The sequence below is a fragment of the Populus trichocarpa genome, chromosome 1 (genome assembly GCF_000002775.5).
Source record: "Populus trichocarpa isolate Nisqually-1 chromosome 1, P.trichocarpa_v4.1, whole genome shotgun sequence".
In the NCBI taxonomy this organism is placed as follows: Eukaryota; Viridiplantae; Streptophyta; class Magnoliopsida; order Malpighiales; family Salicaceae; genus Populus; species Populus trichocarpa.
In genome coordinates, this window is record NC_037285.2 from 13,406,133 (window position 1) to 13,425,252 (window position 19,120).

Consider the following 19,120-nt stretch of genomic DNA (forward strand, 5'->3'; position numbering starts at 1 on the left):
AAGGATCTGACTAGCCATGTTTTATTTTGCCCCTTACTCCCTTAGTACAGCACTTAAATTTTACTCTAGGTCGACCCAGTTCAGTGCCATGGGTTGACTTCACTTTGAATAGTGAACTGGACTTTGATTATTATTATTTTTATTTATTCACCCCCTTCCAGGGGCTTCGATTACTCTTTGACTTCCGATATGTTTCTTTACCATGTCCTCTGTATCAGATTAGTTGATCGTTTTAATTAAAAGAAATTAACGGTGGCTGTCCTAACTTAGATAACTCCAGGCCTAGACAAGACCTGTTAATACTTTGCTTGCTTCAAGGAGGTAAAGTCACTTAAAATCTTGCGCCATCGGACAATGAGAGCAAGGACTCCAACTCCACATATATTCCTCCACGTTTCCATTACTTAAATCGCCAATGATTGTAGCTCCTCTACAATTGCATAGATATATATTGAAGCTTGCCTGCCTGCCTGCTAACAACATAGACTCCATTCCTCCCAGAACCTTCATCCTCACCTCTTCAAAACTCCCCTTTCGGCATTCTCTCCTAAATCAAAATCAAATTTCAACACCATTCTCTCCCTATGCTCCTTCTCTCTTCTTAAAAAAAATTAAAAATTACACCAAAGGTTTGCTGGCTCATGGCAACCTCTTACTCTTTGTTGCTCTGTTTCTCACTCTGTTTCTCCCACTTTTTTATCTCTACTTCACAAACTCTTTTTCTGCCTTTAACTCACTCCCTCTCCAAAACCCAATTCACCTCTACCCACCACCTCATCAAATCCACCTCCACCAGTTCCATCACCCGCTTCCGCCGCCACCACCACCAGAAGAACACCCACAACCATCGTCAAGTCTCCCTCCCTCTCTCTCCCGGAAGTGACTACACTCTCTCCTTCACTCTCGACTCCCAACCCATCTTTCTTTATCTTGACACAGGAAGTGACCTTGTTTGGTTCCCATGCCAGCCTTTTGAATGCATTCTTTGTGAAGGCAAAGCTGAAAACACTTCTCTAGCTTCCACTCCACCACCTAAACTCTCCAAAACCGCCACCCCAGTTTCTTGCAAATCATCTGCATGTTCGGCTGCACACTCCAATCTCCCAAGCTCCGATCTTTGTGCTATTTCCAACTGCCCGTTAGAATCCATCGAAACATCTGATTGTCAAAAACATTCTTGCCCGCAATTCTATTATGCTTATGGCGATGGCAGCCTGATAGCTCGCCTATACCGCGACTCTATTAGTCTACCGTTAAGCAACCCAACAAACTTGATAGTCAATAATTTCACATTTGGCTGTGCCCACACCGCGCTAGCCGAGCCTATTGGAGTTGCTGGGTTTGGCCGGGGAGTCCTTTCTTTGCCTGCCCAGCTTGCTACATTATCTCCCCAACTTGGGAACCAATTCTCTTATTGTTTGGTGTCTCATTCCTTTGATTCGGACAGACTTCGTCGACCAAGTCCGCTCATTTTAGGAAGGTATGATCATGATGAGAAAGAGAGAAGGGTAAACGGTGTTAATAAGCCTCGTTTTGTATATACTTCTATGCTCGATAATCTAGAGCACCCTTATTTTTATTGTGTTGGACTTGAGGGTATTTCTATTGGTAGAAAGAAAATCCCGGCTCCAGGGTTTTTGAGGAAGGTTGATGGAGAGGGGAGTGGTGGGTTGGTGGTGGATTCAGGGACTACTTTTACTATGTTGCCGGCGAGTTTGTATGGCTCGGTTGTGGCAGAGTTTGAGAACCGAGTTGGGCGAGTTAATGAGCGAGCTAGAGTTATTGAGGAAGATACTGGATTGAGTCCTTGTTATTATTTTGACAATAACGTGGTGAATGTGCCAAGTGTCGTGCTGCATTTTGTGGGGAATGGATCCAGTGTGGTGCTTCCTAGGAGGAACTATTTTTATGAATTTTTGGATGGTGGTGATGGGAAGGGGAAGAAAAGAAAGGTTGGGTGTTTGATGCTGATGAACGGTGGTGACGAGGCTGAGTTGAGTGGCGGGCCGGGGGCTACTTTGGGGAATTACCAGCAACAGGGGTTTGAAGTGGTTTATGATTTGGAGAATAAAAGGGTTGGGTTTGCAAGGAGGCAGTGTGCATCTTTATGGGAAACCTTGAACCGGGATTAACAATTAAACCTTAAGAGGGTTTAAAATGTACAAGGTTTTGGGTTTTGTTCGTACAAGTTGAGTTCATATTCGCATTTCACTTTTTTGCTTTTGGCATTGAACTCAATAATGTCCATTGAAATGTTTATTGCTTGGCACATAGGAATAAGGGCGGAGCCAGAAATTTTTTTTATCCTGGGCTATTAAATAAATATATAAATATTTTTTAAGATCGATTATTAACTTATGTACATGAATTTTTGAAGTTAACAGTAAAGTTTTAATTCAAATACACTACCCAAAATATTAAAAAATAAATTTAAAAGTACATAAAATTAAAGCGAAAGTAAAAATAAACTCACTATTAAAGTTACATCATTTGATGTTTTGTGGAATATAATTAATCTATAATCGAATCTGAATCGATATTGTAACAACCCCTCAACCGGGATAAAATAACAATCTCATGTCAACTGAAAAACAAAGTAATTAAATTTTTTCCCTCTTTCATTTCCTCATTCCTTCACTTGATTCTTCCCTAGATTAGTGTTTTATAAGTTGAACTCTGTAAGTTTACGAGGTTATTCTTTCACTTTTTTTTATTTTTTTCCTTAGATTTTTTTTTATGTTTTTCCCTTACTTTTTTCTATTTCTCTCTCGCCTTTTCTTTTTTTTATTTTTTTATTCTACTTCTGCCCAGTTGGCAACATATAAAAGAAAAGAGGAGCTGATTTGTTTTATTTTTTAATGGCAAATAATCATTTTACTCTTAATGAGTCATTTTGCTTTTATTTAACGGTCCTTTTTTTTTGTTAGCACTACCAAGCTCCATTCATTCTAAAATTTTAACCAGATTTTATTCAACATATTTTAAGATCCCTCATAAAATTTTAGCTCGATCTGATGGTCGGATTGAAAATTACGTCCAATAACGTAAAACTGGTCAAATTGTGATTTTTCATCAAATTTCTAAATTTCTCCAAAAATTCTGAAATTTTAACCCAAGCTAAAGCATCATATTAAAAGGCTCCACGCAAATTTTCAGATTTTTTTTGATAATTTAATTGAAAATTATGAATTTTTTTTATATAAAACTAGTCAAAAAATATTGATAAAATCTTGACCTAGGCTAAAGCCCACCCCAGCCTTTGCCATACCTCCGCCTATGCATAGGAAGGTGGACGTGAGAAGCAAAAAAATGAAATGCCTGTAAAAAGCTGTGTAAAGTTGGAATCTATAGTGGTTGTTGTGATTAAATAGTGTTCCAGGGATGGATGGTGTATTTAGTTTGAGCAATGTTTTGTACATTATTCAATAAGAGCTGACAGTGACAATGCAAAACGTTTTTCCACAATTCCCTTTCTCATTTACTATGTGTATGTGTTTGTTGAAGCTCTTTAAATCTTCTCCAACCCGCAGGTACTACTGATCAGTGATCATAGTTCCCAAAATTAAAATGGGATGAAGTTAATGTTACTGGAAGAAGGTAAATTTTTATCCCATGGGTCAGATTTTTTCATTAAGGCAATGATATTTTTGCCAATCTCACCTTTCTCACTATATGTTGCTGCTGCTATTAAATTTGATATTGAAGATCTGATCCCCAGATTTGCTGCACAAGGTGGACCATCTTATGTTTCTTAGCTGAATGGCGGCTACCTGTTGGACCTGCTATTTAGGTACATCGAAGATTTAAAAAAAAAACACAGCATTATGACTTAACAAGGCCCTTGGAGATTAGATATGGGAAAATAGCATCGTGGTGGGATTTTCTTTACTTTAATTTAAAGTTCAGTTCCCCTTGGTAGAGTAGCAATTTAACATTCGATTCATGATTAGCTAGCTAGCTAGCTCTTTAGAAGGTTAATAGCGTGAACCCGCAGAAAAGCGATTATGCAGCTGTCAGCTGGTAGATTTCTTGAATCTTTTTTGTGACGAGAGCACTCAACATCAAATTTACACCATCTACGTATACGTTTTGACTGACTCCCCTGTTTTATTCACGCTTGCTGCGGTGCCATATATACTCGTCGAATGCAATCCCAATCGTTCATGCCGTACAAGTATAAATGGATGCGTAAACTTGGCTCATCTCTGGTATAATTCACGTGACTATTGCTCAACTACTTATCATATCCATACATGCTCGGCCGTGCCAGATTGGGAATCGGAAATTTAAAAAAATGGCTGTGCTCACTTGCAGGTATTTTCATGCTGCTCGGATTCTTGGCTGACGTCTGATTTCATAGGTGTTCGAGTTATGTTGGAACTGTTAATTGTTTATATATACTCACGAGAAAAGAATCATTTTGGGATCCATTAAAAGAGATTTCTTTCTTAGTACATGCACCATGGCAGCATCATATAACACCACCAAGTTTCAAGTTTACTAGCGTGAGTGAAATCTCAATTTTTTACTGCATAATGGAGCTCATTAATTAATTAGCAGGAGTAGCAAAGTTTACTTGCAAATGAAAGCCTGTTTCAGTAATCAATTACAATTTGTTTCATCTTCTTTATTGCAAGGGCCACCTCGAGAGAAGATGTGCGTGTGCAGCTCCCAAGGACGAGCTGGCATGGCAGTAGAGGAGGGTCAACTCAGTCATGCAAAATGCTAACCAGCTGGCAACCAGTTGTAAGATGTTGGCTGCATCTCAAGAGTTAGGCTTCTTCTGCGCAGGTAGACCCAATCCGGCATACATCACCTCGTTTTGATCCATCGATCCTGTAACTTTTTCCATGAAGACATCCATTTCTATCTACAGTAAGACAAGGATTCTAATTACTCCACAGAAGAACAAACCTTTTGAAATAAGATTTTTGAAAACCCTTTTTGATACTGAGTTATTTATTTATAGTAACCAAATTGCAAGAATTGTGGGAACACTTCTTCTTTTTTTGTTTTTTATAAAAAAAATTAATGTATATAATTCTAATTCGATAACGAAAAACTTCAGTGATCACTGCAATTTTTGCGGTATTTCCTCCTCCTTTTTTCCCTGTAAACTTTGGCTTGGTAGCTGAGTCATCGAGTCAAGAGTCAACCATGCAGGTTGGCGGATTATTACGTGGCAAGGAGAACAAAAACGCCGCCAGGATCTTCTCTTTGTTCGGAGGTAAAAAAACGTGTTCTCGATTCCCCAAAAGCTCAAGGGGTTATGTCTCTGTATCTGTCGATCTGGACACGACTGGCTAGCTGTACCCATGCGTGCGTTCCTAGATACTTCGCCACGTGTGTTTTTCTGGTGCCATCATCTCGGGCCTGGGCCTCTCTCCCATGGTTTTTTAGACCCGGCCCGGTCCAAGGTCCGGGTTCCGGGTTTTGACCGGATGGCCCGGGTCAATTCTTTTTAAAAAAAATTAAAATAACGTTATTTTAATTAAAAAAACAAAAGTCAACGGGTTGCAACTGAATTTTTGACTGGGTCTTGTCGGATCACACCAAATTTTTCCTTCTTTTGTTTTTTCTTCAACCCGACCCGGTTCTAGCCTCAGTTTGACTAAGTCCCAGATTGAGCTGGGTTTTAAAACTATGCTATCTCCTGACTTTTACACAATTTTCTGTTTTTTTTTTTTTTTTTTTTTTTTTTTTTTTTTTTTTTTTTGCATGTTGTTTGGAATTGGATGTCATTGTTAAAGCACTGCATCTTTTAAAACCCACAAAAAATTTGCTCTAATGAATGGACTAATGGAGCTGATTATATGATTTGTTTTGTTTTTCTTTTTCTTTTATGAACGGGTCATGTTTTATATAATTATTTTTTTTATAATTAATATAATTGTTTTAGAACCTTTTTTTTGTGTTTCAAAAATATTTAAAAAAATAATAATTTTTTTATTTAATTCAAATTAATTTTTTTAAGTTTTACCTTGATTGTTCCTATTGCTAATTTCATTTTGCGAGTTCTCTCTTTCTAGATGGCTAGTGCTGAAAAGAATAACTTTAACAGCTAGAAATACGAGTTTGAGTTTTTGTTGGAGAATAATACCAATTGTTCATATGTAAAAAGTATTTTTTATTTAAAAATATATTAAAATAATATTTTTTTATTTTAAAATTTTATTTTTAACTTTATCGTATTAAAAAGATATAAAAAAACTAAAATTTTATTTAAAACAAAAAAAAATCAACTCTTTCACCACAGACAAATAAAAGGGGCGAGGCACTTAAAAATTAAAGGCCTTAGTGATTGGACTTTGATGTTGATTTGAATTCTTTAAATTGGGGGTGTATTTCATTAGGATAATTTAAGTCTAAATATTGTATTGATTAAAGTTTTTTATTTAGAAATATATTAAATTATATTTTTTATTTTTTAAAAATTATTTTTAATATAAATAAATTAAAATAATATGAAAACATTAAAAAAATTAATTTTAAACAAAAAAATTAAAATTTTAAGAGAATATTCACCGTTGTCACGCTTCAAAAATATGATATGTTTAAATATTATTATTTTAAAATACAATAATTATTTTATTTCACTTAAAAATAAAAATATTTAAATACAACAAGATTAAAACGTGTTATTGGTTTAAATTTTTTTTAAATAATGTTATTCTGTAAAAAACAATTAATATATTAAATTATTTTTTTCTTTTAAAAAAAATCCAAAATAAAATGATGGAACATAGGATTCGCTTTCCTTTTGTGCCCTCCAGCCTGGCGCCATGAAGTTGTCAGTTCAGCTGACGCCAACAAGTTGGTTGAGCTTCCCGTCGATTTCTCCTTCATTTGTAATGGATTTTGAGGGTTTTTTTTTAGTTAGGGAGTGAGGGAGATGTTATCCATTTACTTGGATTGTCATGGCCATGGGTAAAGAGGAATTCACTTCCAGGTAAGTGAACTCTTTTTAATAATTTGAATAAAAATCAAGTTGATTCCTAGACCCAATGATTTCACTTCCTCCAAAAATTTTGTATTTTATTAGATGGTTTATATTTAGAAAGAGATAGAAAATAGTGTCTGCAAAATAGAGAATATCATATGTATTGTTTGGTTGATTTTTTAATTTAATATATATAAAAGTAATTTATTTATTTTATTATATTTGAGAATTTTTATTGATTATGATGATGTAAATTATAATTTTTTAAAATTTAATAGGTAAATATAATCTCCATCAAACTATAGGGTAATTTTTCCTTTATTAGAATTTGCCAAGGAAAGAAAAAACTCAACAAAAAAGGGCCAAAATATTAAACAAGAGAAATCTCATGGTCAATCTTAAATTCACTAAAAAAAGTTTTGTTTAGTTTATTTACTTTTTTTTTTTACTCTACAGTCCCTTTACTCTTGTAATTTTAATTTTAATTTAAAAATTTATTCTATTAACATTTGAGTTCCTTAATTTGAGAGAAGAAAGGAAATTAGTTAAGGAGAGAGAAAATCAATGAATGACTTTTCAATGATGAAACTCATTGTTATTTGTGTCAACGAGTTCTATTTGACAAGAAAGTTTGATAATAGTAGTTTTTTTTTATAAACATGTATGAAAACGTAGATTATTTTCCATTTAGATTTTTAGACAAATAATTTTTTTTTTTTGAGTGATTTTGGGGTGGAAAGTGATTTATAAAAGTTTTCATGGTGTTTATAAGATATTTCCCGATAAAAGGATTTAAAATTGAATTTTTAAGTCCAAAAACTTGTATCCTACTTTTCTAATTATTAAATGTGATCGAAAAACATAACAATAAAAGTAAGGTCGCTTGAAATTGTAGCGAGCTCATTGCCTATTTAAAAAGAATAGGAGCGGATTCTTGAGAGAGAAAAATTGTCTGCCCATCAATGTCTGACCTCTTTTTTTGTTTTTTTTTACCCTTTCCATTAATTGTTTCTATTGAATTACCTTTTTTTTTACATAATCTTTTTTTTTTAGTTTTATGATATTTCAAAGAGATTAGTTTAATTTTTATTGCATTTTTTTCCTTTTATATTTTATACGAATTAGATATATTTATAAAAAAAATTAATAAAAATTTAAATCATTTGTTATTAGAAACAACAATGAGTTATTAAGATAAAATAAGTGAAAACATTTAAACTAAGAAGGATAGTCGATGCAAAACATTTGCATTTGCATCTATATTTTATTTCTACTATGAAGATTAACCTTGTACTTTTAATATTTAATTAGTGTCAACAATATTTTTTGATTTATTAGTTCATATATTTCTTAATTTATTTTATAATGTACAAATAGCATCCTTTTGTCTCTCAATAAAAAAAAATGTTAAGAATCGAGTCTCCTAATTTATTTTGATTGTTTTCTATAAGGTTATTGCGACCTCAAATAAACATCTTGACATTGAATTGATGCTCGATTGAGCTTCTATTTTTTTATTATATAATTAAATAAAAGTAATTTTATTAAACTTAGTAGAGTCCATGACTCAGATCGCGAGTTTAGTGGATTAAACTAAATTGACTCGGGTCGATTTAATATGTCATCGTCTCATTTTTTTTTAAAAAAAAAAAAATGTCAATTGATTTTTTCTAAAAGTCAAATTACATTTTTACCGATCGTCCGAGTTGTCTTTGAATTAGCCAAATTGGTTGGATTATGTCAAGGCAACTCCAACATGGTTTAATTTGAAGTGTGGGCTAGTCAAAAAGTTAAATCAAGAGATTTTAAGGTTGACATGTTGAGCTGGGTTTAATAATATTATTAAAAAATATTTCATAGCCTGAATATTTTTTTATGTTAAAATAATTTTTTGTCCGACCTGCAATAGAATGCTTATCTAGTCAACTTTAATAGAATCATTGAATATTTTCTCTTTAAAGAACAGCCTAAGTTTTAAGAACTTTAGGTAGTGTTTGATATTGTGATAATTATTATTTTTTAGAGTGTTTTTTACTCGGAAAAACATCAAAATAATATTTTTTAATTTTTCACAATTTATTTTTGAAATCAACACATAAAAACAAACTAAAAATATAAACAAAAAAAAATTAGTTTTTTTGTGAAACGGTGGCGCCTTAAACTATAAGTTATTACCTATTTGAATTCTCTAAATATGACAACTTAAAATGCAAACTAATTTAGTCGTTCGGTAAAATTGATTTTCCCCCTTTGATAAATAATTTAAAGATAAAATCTTGGAACTAATGTAGTTCTTCTGATTCTTGCTCCTATTATACTCCGAAGCTATTTCATCATTACGATTATGTATATGTACTATACATAACGGGAGATAATCACATTCATCCCCCAAACCTTTAGCTTAAAATCTGAAATTTAAAAATTCAATTATGACAGTAACTTAAAAACCAAAGTTTATTCATCCTTTTTTATTAATTATTATTATTAATATAAATATTCAAACCAGCTTTCACACATATCAACTAATCCCGCAAGCATGCATGAAGTTTATTCATCCTTCCTAACACAAGAAGGAATTTCTGATCTTGTACCTTGTAAAATCGAATACATGGAGATTCTGTCTTCTAAATTCTAAGATAAATAAACATCCTATGAAAAGACTTGGATTTTTTCTTTCTGGGGATGGGCTGCTAATAGCCGTATATGGTCATCGGCATCGCCTGTGTGGATTGGATTATGCTTATCAGTCAAGTGTTTAGCCTTAGACCCTGGACCTGTGAATAGGCCAGAGTGGGCTATTTCATGTTTTTTCTGGGCTTTTAGGAAGTTTGAAGAGAATTTACCGTTAAAAGTTCTTGGCACTATCTCCCTCTCATACCATGTTTACTTAACAATCTTTACTGTTTCGTGGAACCTCCATAAATTTGTTTGCTTAACAACATGAAAAATGAAGAAGAAAAGAAGAGGTTACTTGGTAACGAAATATTCCAAAGAGAAAAGTTAGAACCCAATCGTGAAGACCAAGTAAGCATTGGATTGCATTCGATGCTTTCTTAATTATTTAATATTCTGCAGAATTTTCGTTCTCCTTCGTCATTTTGCTTCTTCTTCTTGCGCCCCCCCCCCCCCCCCAGCCGTACACAATACAGTTGTTCTCTTCATTTCTCTCTGTTAAAAAGCTGTCATGTTCACTTAACTTGGACAAGCTCAAATTATTCCGTCTCTTTCCGCTTCAACAAATATTACTCTCTAATGGTTTATAGATTTGTTCATGTAAATTTATTTATTTTTTATCACTCTTGTTTTCATTGTAAGCTGTAACCAGTTTCCTTTATTGTGTGCCTTAATAGTTTTAGTGGTACCTCCACCTTTCTCTCTCTCCGTAGTAGAGTTTGATTGGATGGCTTGAGAGATGATATCTTGAAATTTGATCAATTCTCTATTACATTTGAGCTTCAAATTGATCTCTTAAACCCTGCACTTGAATTTTGATAGCAAATGACATTGCAAACGCCAGACTAATAGAGCGAGACCTTCGAATTTTGGTTATCTTTGTCCTAGATAGGCCATATAATAGTTTCTAGATGAGTAAATAGAATTGGATTCTGCAGAAACAGGTTTTAGTGATCTTTTGTCGATAAGTCTTTTCGACGTGTGCACGCATTGAGGTGAATGGATATCAGCACATATGTTTAGACCAAAGGAGACTTACCGGGACATAATCATCTCGAGAGGCAGTGGAGAAGGTGAGGAAACTTCGGACTTGAAGAGTTCTCAATTTACAAAAGGAAGGGAAAAATCAATCCATCCACCCATTGAATCTCATTGGATTCTCCTTTCTCCAGAAGAAAATAAGCCATCTTCATTGCCAAAACCAGGCATCAAGTCAATGTTAAATTACCCTCTCAGGATTCGGGACTCCTTGAAGAAACTTGGAAAGAGCAAAAGCTTGCGAGTAGTCCTTGAAGGAGTCCATGATCCAAAAGATGAAAAGCTTATTGATTCTTTCCGCGAACTGCTTTTTGTTGAAGGTCATTTAACGGGGAAGCACAATGATTATCATACTCTTTTACGGTAAGTTTGATGGTATCAGTTTTAGTTTTAATGATAAATTACACAGCAATATTCTTAGTTATTGACTGCTTATTCTACCATAAGTCGATGGTGTTTAACGTTATATGCGTGTCAGGTTTCTCCGAATGAGAGACTTTGATTTTTCGAAAGCAAAGGACACATATGTGAATTATCTCAAGTGGCGTGAGGAATATGGGGTTGATGCAATTCCAAAGGTGAAGGCCGAATTTATTTGTAACCATACATCGTTTGACATTCAAATCCAACCTTCCCTTTAAATTCGACCTCCACCGAATCCTCGATCTTAACAAGGCTCGACTCTTGCCTTGGTCTGTAAATTCTTCAAGGGATTCATTTGTTTGGAACTCACTGCAGGAATTGAAGTTCGAAGAACATGCAGAAGTAAAGAAATGTTATCCTCATGGATATCATGGGGTTGATAGGTATGGAAGACCGATATATATTGAACGGATTGGAATGGTAGACATTAATTCCCTGGTACAGGCAACTACCATTGAAAGATTTGTCAAGTATCACGTGTCCGAACAGGAGAAGACATTAAATTTGAGGTTCCCTGCATGTTCAATTACAGCAAAAAGGCATATAGCATCCACCACAAGTATCTTGGATGTGAAGGGAGTGGTGAGTATCATATCCTATACTCGTGTCTTGCAAATTATTAGCACTGAGAATTAAGAGTTACTTGACCTTTTAAGTCATTCCCTCTCTCGTTTCTGTTGATGTCGGGGAAAACCATAAAGTTTTCTTGATACTAATTTTAGTTCCAAGCTTTTCTGTGGCGTGTCCTGATCAATAGTTTGATTCTTGCCTTTGCTTAGGGCATGTCCAATTTCTCAAAGCCTGCGAGATGTCTCTTCATGGATATTTTGAAAATCGATAGCAACTACTACCCAGAGGTAATATTTTTGTTTAAAGTTCTAGATTGGTAAACGTTCTAGGTAGTGTTTTAATATTACAGTAACTGTAATATTTTAAATTGTTTTTTTTTTTTTGAAACAATATATAAAATAATATTTTATTATTATTTTTTAAAATTTATTTTTAACATCAGTATATTAAAATAAAAATAAATTAAACAAAAAAATTTTTAAAATTTTATAAAACGTGGTTTTTACCAAAAAATAAAAAAATAAACACTTACTTAATGTAGAAGAAGAGGTACAATCTTCTAAAATTAAGGAGAAATGAAAAGAAAATGATACTGTGATATTATAACAAGTCCAGGACTTCTTGTTCAGTTTTAATTTTTTTTTTTCCAATAAGCATTATATTTATTTTGAAGTATACATCTTTCAGCTAACTCTATTTTAAACCCAATCAAAGTTTGGTAAGCCCTCGATTTTGTGAAAAAGTTGCTTGAATTTTTTTATTTTGAAAAATTAAAAGTAAAGGGACTCAAACTGAATTTGAGGGAAAAAAAAACATGCAGACCACCGTGGAGGCAACCTTTTTGAAGAACTATGCCTTCATTTTTTTGTCAAAATCTTTTGTGGTCCCTTTAGTTTGACAGTTATATAATAAAAAAGCATGGAAAACAAGATTTTCTAGGTTATGGACGCTGAGCATGCTATTAGAGGTGGTCGGGGGCTCACTAATGACGACACGTTGCCTAGTTTTATTTGAATAGATGGGTGAACGGGTCTTGTTTTGTAGGGCCATGCATGCCTAACCTTTTGGGTTATGGCCCGTGTTCCTTCTAATTTGACTTTTTGATCAAATGTGTTCCTCTATTATTATGAAACTGGGCATAATATATCTTAAACTTGCATTAACTAATTAATCATGTGTGGTCCCTCTAATATGATTTGTAAGTTAAGCTAAGATGGATAGTAAGTTTCGCAATTTGTGAGTGTTGAAGATTAATAAAGCCTTATTGAAAACTACAAATGAATACCATGAATTACAAATCCTAAAATATTAATTTTTTAAATATATATTAATGCATTGATATCAAAAAAATTGTTTTCCCATTGTTCTGTTTGTGCAAAGCAGGATGGGGGTTATGCTTCTGTCTAGGAAGACCAAGTGGTGCTGTTGTCAAGCTTGGCATGGTCCTCATTCTATGAATTAATATTAATTAATAATCTTTTGCTATGGAAATCTCCAGACTCTGAATCGGCTCTTTATAGTCAATGCTGGAAATGGGTTCAGGATGCTGTGGAAAGCACTCAGGGCTTTTCTTGATGCACGCACATTAGCGAAGATTCATGTAAGGATTTTTCTCATTGAAAAACACAATTGCAGGTCCCTTCTCAAACTGCATGAATCGAGTGTTTGTTTCAATTGTAGGTTTTGGGATGCAACTATCTAAGCAACCTGCTTGAAGTTATTGATCAAAGGTGGCAAGTTTTTGGCACTTGTATTACTGTTCTGAAAAGCATGTGCATGCTGCTTTTGGATCTGAATGTTCCTTACACTTGTTAGCACCACTAAGTTTTCCTATTTTCTTTCACAGTAATTTGCCAAGTTTTCTTGGAGGGAACTGCACATGTTCTGATTATGGTGGTTGCCTGTTTAGTGATAAAGGACCCTGGCAGAACCCAGAAGTTGTAGAAATGCTTCAGGTTATCTTCTTAACTACCGTGAAATACTTTCTTTAGGGTAGTGTTTATTATCGTAGTAGCGATTCCTTCCTGTGAATATTTAACTTGTTCCCTGCAGTCGACTTCTATAACAGAGGAGATTTACAATACTGAATCAAACAGAGGTGTCGCTTCAGAGGAGGCTATGGTAATTAATCAACAAATTATTCAACCTTTCTTATGACACTTGCAATACTGATCAATTCAGCCTGCGGGCTTCTGGTTTGGTGCTTTTAATATGATATAATAAAATTCCAACCTATCAGCCAACATTTTACTCGCTGAATAATGCAGGGTACTGGCCAAAATGAAGATTCCGGTGATGCTTGCCTCACACGAGAAGAACACAGAGAACACGAGGATACCAAAGTTGCTGGAAAAACCGAGGCGCAGAATATCCAGGCACTAGAACGTGCACTTGTGGACACCAACAAAGTGAGTGATATTCACATAACTTGCTTCGGACAGGAAGTAGTGATGCTGAATAAATCGGTTGTGTTGCAGGAAATCCAAGCACTGAAAACTGCTCTTGACAGCACGAAGGCGGTGAGCCTAGAAATGTTTGTGGTGTACTGCTGCCAATTTAGATCTCATCAAGTTTTGTTTATCTAATCATTCTTTTCCCCTCACAGGTGTTGGAACGACTTGAACAACAAATACAAGCATTGGGAGTTTAAACTTATAAGCCAGTTGCTTAATTGTTTGTCGATGAACCATTTTCCTTAAATAAAAAAAAATTACCTTCATTTCCACGTGGAAAAAGATAATGAAATTAGTACATTATTTTTTGTTGAGAAAATAGTATGTACTGAATTGAGAAATTAGGAGGTAATAATAGAAGTTGAAAAAAATAAAATACTCCTTTTACACCTCTCACTCAAATAAGAATCCTATTACATTACAATTACAAAAAAAGAAAAAACTTAAAGGTATGGTAGATTTACTATGGAGGTAGGGAGAAAACATTATGAATTGTAATGGTATTCCATAATGTTTTCTCTATTTTTTTATAAAAAAAAAGTTAGTCCTTTTGCTTTTTTTATTTTGATCCCTGGATTATTTTTCTTTGTTGTATGTTTGGTAGTTTGTTTTGGATGCTTAGATTAGGGGATCTCACGTTGTTGAGCAAATAATTTATCTCTCGTTACAAATGGGGTTCAGTGGCTAGAGCCTTGATCGATAAATCTTGGCGTGGGAATTGTTCTGTTCTTGGAATTGATCTTCACGGAGAGTCATACTCATATTTTAAAGGTTCCAGTAGAAGATAGTGGCGGATGCAGATGGGAAATAATATATGTTGTCTTCAAAAGGCGAGAATTCTAAATCAGTCGATGAAGATGTGGCTGTCGAAGGATTTATATCAGAATGCTTGCAGGTGTAATTCTATTTTAACCTTTCGATCCACTGATTTGGTTTGAAACTCAACAAGTTTCGGTTCTTATAATGAACGGCCCGAGATTAGTACATATCAAGCAAACTAGGTGTCAGGCATCAAATTCAAATGCCACTGCTTGATTATTCACTCACAGATTCTAGTACGGCAAATGAGCAAGCCCCCACGCGTCCATTGCGACTGCTTAATTGTTCACCTTTCTGTTCTTCGTTAGTACTTTTCAAAACACTTGAGCAAAGAGGGTGTTTTTCATTTGGAATCTGATGGCACAAGAACTTATGACTGTCCAAACACCAGCGGGACAAGGAGTTGGTTTTATCTGTGGATTTTTCTTCCATTCTTTGACAAGAGGTGTTAGGGTGCTTTCTGTTCTTGAGGAACATGAATGCTTTATGTATATGATGTTTAGCCTGACACCTAACGAGCTTCTCTTTCTTACTGTCATCCGCGTTCTGCTACCCCTGTTGTTGTAGATGGAGCTCTGCATTGGATGGTCTCTGCATCAAAGTCAAAATATCTTTCTCTCAAAACCTGCCACCAAGAAATAGAGAATTTGACGATACACCATGTTCAAACTCAATTTCGAGGTTTGATATGGTAACTGGAGAATTTGATGACATGCCACACCCAGAGTCCGGCGATTGCTTGCGGCAAAGTAGAGATGAAATGAGTCTCCGAAAGATGGATGAACAATTACCTTAAGGCATGTGCAAGGTGGTTTAATTGATGTATGGATATTAGAGGATTATTCAAAGTGCCATGGGGGTTAGAAAATATATATAAATATACACATCCCATTTCTAATTTTCCATCAATAGCATCAGAAAAGAATCGTTGTTTTCTGTGTGCCAACTGTTGAACTGAGAAAGAATATATTTGATTGTTATTTCAGTACAAAAGTAAGAGCAGAAGAGGCTCTTGTATATATAGCCTATACAGAGACTAATTAGGAAAAACTCATTACACTAGTCTAGGAAATAATCATGGACGATTTACAATCAAGTAAGGCTAATTAGGAAACTAAATATTCTATGATTCCTATTCTGTGATTTCCATATTTATTCTTCACGTTAACGCCAACTCCCCCGTAAATCAAGAAAATCCAAACACTTCAGTATAATCTGAGTTGGGCATGCAAAAGAAGCGAGCATATGCCAGAAAAATAACCAAGTAAAAACGTTCAATTTTAAAGGAAGTCATCATCACCATCCCATTGATGAGCAGTAGGATATGCATTCTCGCCCCTGGCATAAGAATGAAATCCCAACCAAATCATCATAAATTAGCTTAAAATTTGTTTGCCATGCCAGCAGTTTCAATACAACAATACAAAAATGAATTGAAAAAAAATTCGTGGGCTAGGAATCAAAATCAGATAAATGAAAGGTTAGGTTTCAATTGATCAAAACTCCAGTGATTTGTTTTTTCTCTTACCAAATAGCCTGCAGTTAATCATAACTTTGGTCTATGGTGTCACTGTTCACTAAGATTCAGCTCTATCCCACTCTGTTTGATAAAAAAAATGAAAATTTAATATATAGTATATAGTCTTAGTCTTAATTCCTTTTCCTATGTTATTTGGATGAGGAATTAATAAATAGCAAATAGCATACATGCTTGTGGAATAGATGGATAAACATACAATATAGCTCTAAGAGGAGATTCTACGAACAAAACCGCACCTGGATATATATGGTTAACTATCCCTAAAAGCAATCAATATTATTCATATTTTCATCGGAGAAAGACTCCTTAGCAAGCTCTTGCAAAGCAATATCGTCCATATTGAAAAGCCCATCATCAGCTGGCCTGTCTAAATTAGGTCCAAGGTCACTAGACAACGAGAAGTAAGCATTACTATTAGGAAGATGATCAAGTAATCCTTGGTCCTGGTGCAGTTGCTGTGCGTTTTCCCTCGGTTGCTGTCGTCCTTGCATCTGAGATTGCCCATGATAATAAATGTTGTCAAAAGGTGCCATTTCTGCAGTCGCGTAGCTATGATCTTGTGCACTCCCGAGTCCAAAATTCAAGGTGATTGGACCCTTTTGGTTCCCGATTGAAATGGGAATACTAGGACAGCCAGTGAATTGTTGCACCAAGGCTCTGAAATTTGCGGTGGTGGCAGTGAGCAGGGTGCTTGGTGTCTTCTTAGAAGCTCTAGATCTCCTTTTGATTGGCTTCGACCCACAACCTTTAGGGGTCAACGTCTGATCACCAGCACTTGATGTAATTGAACTGCTTGGATTTATGATATGCGATGCACCACTGGTTGCAACATTGGTGGCATCTGAGAATCCAAAGGAAGGTGTTGCCTGTCCATGAATATTGGCTTGTTCATAGAGTTGCACCCAATCACTCGACGAACTAGCCATAGTGTCACTCACGGTGGCTCTGATGGTAATCTTAAATTGCCTGTCTGGCACTGTATTAAGCCGTGTTATTTAGTATGGAAAGCAAACAAATACAAATGTAAACCTCGAGTCATATATATACTGAGAAGACCATCTTCAGTCAAAGTAATTGTGTTTACTCTTGACTATTCCTTGGGAGAGAGACAAACTGGGCCACTAAGGCCGAAGCGAGTGTAGTTTCCTGGAAGCAACAGCTGTTTTTGTCAATGAGATCACAATACCAGAGAGTTAAAATCACCTTTAGACTTATAGTAGGTTATCTTCGGGTTCATTCGAGATGGTCTTAGCTTCTAGCTTGGTCAGAAAATCTTGCTTAAATTAATATAGATTCATCAAAATAATGCAGCACTGCTTTTTATTACCGTGATTTGCAATCCCAAACCACCACCTCTCCCTTATTAGTTTCTTCTGCGTCAATTCTCCTCGTCGATATCAAACACCTGGCCCTTTGTTTTGAGAAACCAAAAGCAATGCCTTAATTTTCGAAACAGTTCTATAGCCTACACAGAATAATATATGTTGAAAATAATAATTATTCAACCAAAGACATTGTTGAATATTCAAGCGTCTAAGAATGACCACCCTTAGTCTCTTTTGACTAGAATCAAACATCCTAGTGGGTTGAATGTACTCTTGTACCTTCAGATTCAATTCAATGCAAGAGAAGTAAAGACGACGTTCCATTAATTTCCCTTCGTTTTTGTTTTTGTTTTTTTCCTTTTTTTCTTCTTCTGTATTTATGCGTTAGGAATATGTTTCGTCGTCGATCAGAATGGACCAATGGATGATTTCCCCATTTGACTTTGGCAATTAATGTACTTAGTCATTCATCAGCGCACGGCATTGATTGGTATTTTTCTACTGTCATAAATGTGTTTCTTGAATTTCTTTTACATGAAATTGAAGTATATATATGTGCATGTACACGATCAACAATTCATTAATGTCATGATCTTGTTTTCGACGGAATATATCCACCATGTAAATTTCTTGGGAATTCCAGCTCTTAGAATTATCAATATGAACATCTAATGAATTAATGAAGGCTGCTAGCTAATGCAAGATAGGGTTGAAAACGACATATATGCCCTATATTCAGTATTCGAATTTGCTACAGATTGATGTTTTGTGCCGTCACTCTCCCACAAAATGGTATCAGCAGAATAATCAATTCTCTCGTTTCACATAAAGCTGGTGATGGTATCGAGGCTTTGACGTAGGCATTGATGTATATTCTGGGTTTTTTTAAGGATTGGCTAGGATTATGAAGTAGGCAGTGGTGTTTATTTTATGGATTAGCTAGGATCGTGTTCTAAGATTAAGGATTAGTTGGGCATTCAGGAAACTGCCTGGAAATTCTATGATTCCAACAAGGTTTAGCCACTAGTTAGCTTGCAAAGCAAGCAGGTGGAAGAGATGTGGTTTTGACCAAAGGTCATTTTCCAGGTCCACAATAATGTCTGAAAGGCATGTATTGATTAATTAGTTGACTATCAACTTTGACGTCCCTACCGAAGGCCACGTTTGTAGGGCAGGGAGTCGATGTGTAGTTTAACCAGGAAGGCAACTTCATTAATTGATCCTCTTACAAGTCAATTCTATTATAATCCCATTCAAAGTGATTGCTTCAGAAATTGAATACACACACCACCCTGATCGTTATCCAAGACTTGGCATGATTATTTACCAATTTCCTGTT

At 34.9% G+C, this 19,120-nt stretch overlaps 3 protein-coding genes across 9 annotated transcripts; 2 read left to right on the forward strand and 1 right to left on the reverse strand.

The window, feature by feature from the left end:
* Positions 1–349: 349 nt before the first annotated feature.
* LOC18094631 (probable aspartyl protease At4g16563) lies at positions 350–2,304 on the forward strand. Its single transcript, XM_006368972.3, has one exon. The coding sequence runs from the start codon at positions 642–644 to the stop codon at positions 2,130–2,132; it is 1,491 nt and encodes a 496-aa protein (XP_006369034.1). The 5' UTR covers positions 350–641; the 3' UTR covers positions 2,133–2,304.
* A 7,763-nt stretch (positions 2,305–10,067) lies between these two features.
* On the forward strand, positions 10,068–14,491 carry LOC18094632 (phosphatidylinositol/phosphatidylcholine transfer protein SFH11). 7 transcript variants are annotated; one of them, XM_024601606.2, is made up of 12 exons: positions 10,068–11,014; positions 11,130–11,229; positions 11,390–11,656; positions 11,854–11,931; positions 13,143–13,244; positions 13,325–13,374; positions 13,491–13,599; positions 13,697–13,765; positions 13,912–13,940; positions 13,992–14,052; positions 14,122–14,163; positions 14,250–14,491. In XM_024601606.2, exons 1-12 carry the CDS (start codon positions 10,629–10,631, stop codon positions 14,292–14,294), a joined length of 1,338 nt encoding a protein of 445 aa, XP_024457374.2. In that variant the 5' UTR covers positions 10,068–10,628; the 3' UTR covers positions 14,295–14,491. The 7 variants fall into 7 exon arrangements, with proteins under 7 accessions (XP_024457374.2, XP_024457274.2, XP_024457327.2 ...); XM_024601506.2 differs by having other exon boundaries at positions 13,912–14,052; XM_024601559.2 differs by having other exon boundaries at positions 14,122–14,491.
* Positions 14,492–16,519: 2,028 nt separating this feature from the next.
* On the reverse strand, positions 16,520–17,484 carry LOC18094633 (VQ motif-containing protein 22). The gene has a single exon (XM_006368974.3). The coding sequence runs from the start codon at positions 17,380–17,382 to the stop codon at positions 16,717–16,719; it is 666 nt and encodes a 221-aa protein (XP_006369036.2). The 5' UTR covers positions 17,383–17,484; the 3' UTR covers positions 16,520–16,716.
* Between the last annotated feature and the right edge of the window lie 1,636 nt (positions 17,485–19,120).